General features: G+C 31.8%; 1 protein-coding gene across 1 annotated transcript; it reads right to left on the bottom strand.

Moving 5' to 3' along the window:
• LOC124946029 lies at window positions 1-1,575 on the bottom strand. The gene is made up of 2 exons (XM_047486581.1): window positions 1,108-1,575; window positions 1-635 (listed from the first exon to the last, which is right to left on the bottom strand). Exons 1-2 carry the CDS (start codon window positions 1,516-1,518, stop codon window positions 57-59), a joined length of 990 nt encoding a protein of 329 aa, XP_047342537.1. The 5' UTR covers window positions 1,519-1,575; the 3' UTR covers window positions 1-56.
• Between the last annotated feature and the right edge of the window lie 4,262 nt (window positions 1,576-5,837).

The raw sequence follows: 5,837 nt of genomic DNA, 5'->3' as shown, positions 1-5,837 counted from the left end.
TCAAACCAAATACATCAAACAACTATTATTATGTATCAAATCTTAACAATCGTGTTCTAAACACGAGCATCCGCCATCTGAACATCCTTAGGACCAGCCAACTGCTCGTAATCTCCAAGATGATTAGCCAAAGACGGTCTATCAACCTCTTCATTGTGATAAGATTTGAAGACGAAGTAAAGCACAGTGGTAATAACCAGAGAATACAGAATCACATAAACAATCAACACCACAAAGAGTATCCCTAATAAGACTCTACCAACAATTCCCAACACATCCAAATCGATCACAAGGAATAGGAACCCGAACTCGATTGCCAGCATTATGACACTCGGGAACCACAAAACAAAGAACCCTAGCCAAAACTTTCCCTTAACCAAATGTCGACTCTTTCTCATTGCCTTAAATCCTTTGTAGTTTTCCAAGACCGATACAACACTTGTCAATTGCCAAACCACACTAAAGTAGATGAATCCAATCAAGTATGCAATCGATACAATGAAAAGCGATGGTAAATTGGCCCGTGTGTTCGACAAAAGGTAGAACCATATCACCAAGAAGACTATGAAAACCGCATTGTACATGAAGAACACAAAAAATGTGCAGAGAAATGTGATCGTCAATCGCTTCCAAACCTATTCAAAGGAATTCAATAATTCAATCAAATAATGACTTCTCTTCAATTTAAGGCATGACAGTTAGTTATTGAAAATTGAAGAGGAATGATAGGAAGCACGACTTTGGGGGAGCGACTCGTACAGCGAAAGTGACATCGCTGTTATACGAAAGTGACATCGCTATTATACAAAAGAGACTCGTCCCTTTCGTATAAGAAAAGGTCTCTTTTATGTAAAAGAGATGTCACTTTCGTATAACAATATAACAGCAAGGATATGAGTCGCTCCCAAAGTCGTGCTCCCAATCCTATTTGAAAATTGAATTATTACAATTAATATTGTTAGGGCTGATTTTTACCAATTCCATCAAACAAGGATTATTTGAAAAAAAAAAAACCAGAATTTATCCCAAAAAACCCATTCATCAAACAAATTCAAATAATTCAGATCTGTAATGAACAAGAAACAAGAGATGGGTGGATGTTCATACCTTGGGAACTACTGACATGACCTTCCGGAAAGCAATATCGCGGCGAGCGTAGACGGAGGCGACGGTGTAGGTTACGGCGGCGGTGGAAAGAAGGGAGAAAACGAGGAGGAAAGTAAAGTAGACGATCTTAATGAGCCAGTACCACATCCATGAAGAAGAGAGGCGGCGGGATACTCTATCGTAATACGGTGTTCCGGTAGAACTATCGTCGAGATTGATGGTGTCTCCCAAGATTCTAGTGGAGAATAAATTGGAGACTTGTTGGTAGGTGAGATAGATCAAGGCGTAAGGAAGAACTAGGGCAAGAGTAATTTGGATGAACACTTTCTTCCATGCGGCGATTAATTTGAAAGATTCTTTGCAGATTCCAAAGAAACCTAAGGATTTCATCTCTTCTTGGTCTCTGTCCATGGCGGATTTGAACTTAATTTGCAGTTTTAGAATCGAATTTGATTTCAAGTTGATGATGATGATTCTGGGATGGCTGGATTTGAGGGGGATATATATATATATATATTTGATTTTGTGTTATGTTCTTGGAAGAACGGTCAAAGGACACGTGAATTATAATAGATTAATTATACATACACTTGTAGGTTTGGTTTTGAATATTGAGAAATTTTCTTAATTTTATTTCAAGTGGATGATGTGATTGCTCCATTATAAAAGATAAACTAGATTATTCTCTTTATCTTTATGTGTATAAAATTAAAAGAATGTTTGAGTGAAGTTAAAGATATATTTTTTTTTTCAGTTTTGTTTTTCTTTTCGAATCTGAAATTTATTCGTTAAACAGTAACCATCCTATTTACTTATATCAAAATTTTCATATTGAACTTTTGTGATCCTTATAATATTCTCAAAATTATTAATAAATTGTTTATTGTTCGTACATATCCTTCAATTATGTTGGTGATCCAACTATATTATTAAAGGGAAATGATATAGAGCGGTAAATTTGGACGGAAAAAAACGTAGGGAATAACATGGCATGGTTACATGTCAATTTTAATTATCTCTCCTAAACCCGATTATCTTTTCCCGTTTCTTTCTTTCTCTCCTGTTCACACAAAGTGATAGCTCAAATCCACATACTCACTAAATCATTTTCGATTCATTCTTCGTTTCGATTCATTCTTCGTTCGATTCGTTCGTTCTCGCACCTCGTCGTTTATCCCTTATTCTGACTTCCGCTTTCGACCTAACAGAAATATTCATACACCGATTCTGCCGCTTCAATGTCTTCCGGTGCCGACCGATCAGAAATGTTACTTTTATTTGGTAGATCTGTTGTTTCTGTATAGATTCTTTGTTTTTTCGTTCGTTTTGTGTATATTTGAAAGGTGTATCAAATGTATTGATAATCTGAAATGATTCACTGTAAGGATTTAGCTGCTTTTGTGTGTATTTTCTGTATAAATCATTTGTTTTTTCTTTGTTTTGTATAGATTTGAAAGGTGTATCAAATGTATTGATAATCTGAAGTGATTCGCGGTAAGAATTTAGCCGTTGCCATTAGAGGACATTAATGTTGATATGTTTGAGAAGATGATGCTCCTTCAATTTTTATGTATTAATTGAAAACTATCTTAAACATTTGATATTAGATGAGATTGTTATTAAATTGAGAAATAAAAGCAGACCTACAAGATTTGAATAATAGAGAAGGAGTCAGCATTAAGTAGTTTTATCGTCATCACCACAATAACAATTGTTAAAACTCAAGAGAGATAAAGTAAAATGAGAGATGAAAAGATATTGTTAAAAGGTGAAGCAGTAACAATTTTTTTTTTTAATAATTTTGTTTTGAAATCAATCTCACTTGTTGTTAGTAAAGCTTTCTAGATTCCAATTGATAAATAGCATTGCAAAGTACATGGTCCTTAAGGGGGAATACAAGACATCTTATATTTGGCATGAAACTAAAATTGGAAAGTACTACCCATTATTTGCACCTTAACCTCAATATCAACAAACAAACAATTACAAATCTTACGATGACATTAACGTCATGATGGACATTCAACAAATCAATCAACCTTTTAATGGTGGACCAACAGAGAAAAATAATATAAGAACCCATGATCCCAGAAGACAAAATACCTCTATTTACATCATTCCAATCCCAATTACTGAAGCAATATAGAATATGTTGACATAAACAATCCGACAAAGAACAGTCTTACAAGAATTCAAAACCATAAACAATGTTATCTACAATTTAATCGCAAAAACTTCCTAGTTAGATGAATAATTGAAGATAGATGAATCAACAAAGGTGACTTGAGTTCACCATTCCACTAACATCTCCACAAATGAGGATATGTAAAAACCTTTGTTGGCCATCATTTCCTTTTTTTGAACTTTGTTTGCAAATTCCAAAACCAACACCTTATGCATAGGACTTGTAAAAATCACGCAGTTCATTTTCTGATGAGAAGAGCATCCCAAGTTGTGGAGTTTTGACTTGATTTGTTGTTGACGAACCACCCAAACATTGCACATCACTCTCATTCAATGACACACTTGAGTTGTTTGTTGTTTGGTCCATATTAGCTTAAAGCCTACACTCAAACAAAATGTTTATGTCAAATATAGATGCATCGATCATAAATATAAAAGACTAGATTATGGTGTCATTGACTTATAGTGATTCAGATTATCAATACATTCTATTTTAGCTCATATTAGATTTGTATAGATAGTTTAAAAAGCTTCATGTTCATATTTACAGATTCTTCATTAATATCTTATCAGATTCTTCATTCACGTCTAAAATTGCTAATTAAGTGTGATTTAAATCCCAAACAAACTTTAAAATAATAATATTAAAAAATCTGTCCAATTTATGAAACAAGTTAATAAGTATTCATCTAATATCTAAGGTTTAAGGTGAAGTTTATACAATAGTTTTCAATCAATACATCAAAAGTCAAGTAGTCTCATCTTCTCAAACATATCAACACTAATGCCCTCTAACAGTAACAGTTAAATCCTTACTGTGAATCATTTCAGATTATCAATACATTCGATACACCTTTCAAATATACACAAAACGAACGAAAAACAAAGAATCTATACAGAAACAATAGATCTACCAAATAAAAGTAACATTTCTAATCGGTCGGCGCTGAAAGACATTGAAGCGACAGAATCGGTGGATGAATATTTCTGTTAGGTCGAAAGCGGAAGTCAGAAATAATGGATAAACGACGAGGTGCGAGAACGAACGAATCGAACGAAGATTGAATTGAAAATGATTTCGGACGAAGAATGAATCAAAAATGATTTTTAGTGAGTCTGTGGAATTGAGGTATCACTTTGTAAGAACAGGGGAGGAAGAAAAAACGGGAAGAGATAACCGGGTTTGGTTTAGGAGAGAGAAAAAATAACGGAAGAATAAAGACAGAATTTAATTAAAATTGACACGTAACCATACAATGTCATTCCTTACGTTTTTTCCGCCCAAATTTACCGCTCTGTATCATTTCCCATTATTAAATATGGAATTATTTTTCGTATTTTTAATAATTAGTTATTTAATTTAATTTTTCAATATGAGGTACTATTAGAATTATCCTCTCCATCTTATGTATGAGTTTTTTTATTGTTTGCATATAGGTAAAGTAAGTTACCTATATAAGAATTATGATCTTTCATATTGGATATTGGGTTTTGAAGAGAGAAGGAAAGAAAAAAAAATATTGTATAAAATTTTAATATTAAATAAATAAAAAATATTTATATATTATGAGGCTCGAAAAAGCTCGACAAGTCATCGAACAAACTTATATATGAGCTCGAGTTCGACTCGAATAATAAACGAGTCGGCTCGAGCTCGACTCGAACTCGGTCAAAGTCAAGCTCAAATCGAGCTTTGACCGAGCAATTTGCGAGCGGCTCACGAGCGGCTTGACTCATTTGTAGCCTTATAGGTAACTATCATTTAGCAGAACATTATCCGACATTGATTATCAACTAAGGATAATTCTAATGGTTCGTTTTAAAATATTTTGTAGAGATTCTTTCGACACTGTTTTATTGGTCCAATCAGAGTGCTCTATTTCAAGCTTCATCGTTTAAAAATTTAATTTTAGTTTATGTAAATTGTAATATAATTTAATATCTAGATAATCAATTATTTGTATTAATTTTATATTATTTTTTAATTGATGTTTTATATATAACTCTCAACTAAATTATATGAGAATTAATTTTTTATTAAAAAAAATATATATTTATAATTAGAATATTTTGTTTTAAAAAAAAAGTAATATCTCCACTTAATTTATAACTTACACTTTAACTGAATATTATAATGAAACATAGTACTTTGAGATATGAGTTATGATATTCAGTATTAATGAAATGTGTTTTTTATTATAACTAATTATATTTGCACATTAAAAATAATAATTATATTTGTAAGAAAAGAACAACTCAAATATTGAATAAAGGTGAAACATTAAAGTTAGTATAAGTCCTAAGTTGTAACCATCAAAACTAAAGTAAATAAAAATCGTTTCATACATAAACTAAGAGTTCTATTTTTAAGCTCAAAATAAACACTTATCATTTAACAAAAAAAAATGATAAGATGTGATTTTATTTATTTAATTAGATATTTACTATTATTTAGAATATCATCATCTACTCGGTGGTTATTAAGTTAGTATAGATTATTGGCATGACCCTTTTAAATAAATAAAATTTAAGAATGGTTAGACATT

Source organism: Impatiens glandulifera, chromosome 7 (genome assembly GCF_907164915.1).
Source record: "Impatiens glandulifera chromosome 7, dImpGla2.1, whole genome shotgun sequence".
Taxonomy (NCBI): Eukaryota; Viridiplantae; Streptophyta; class Magnoliopsida; order Ericales; family Balsaminaceae; genus Impatiens; species Impatiens glandulifera.
Note: the sequence above shows the minus strand (reverse complement) of the source record. Positions and strands in the feature narration are given on the sequence as shown.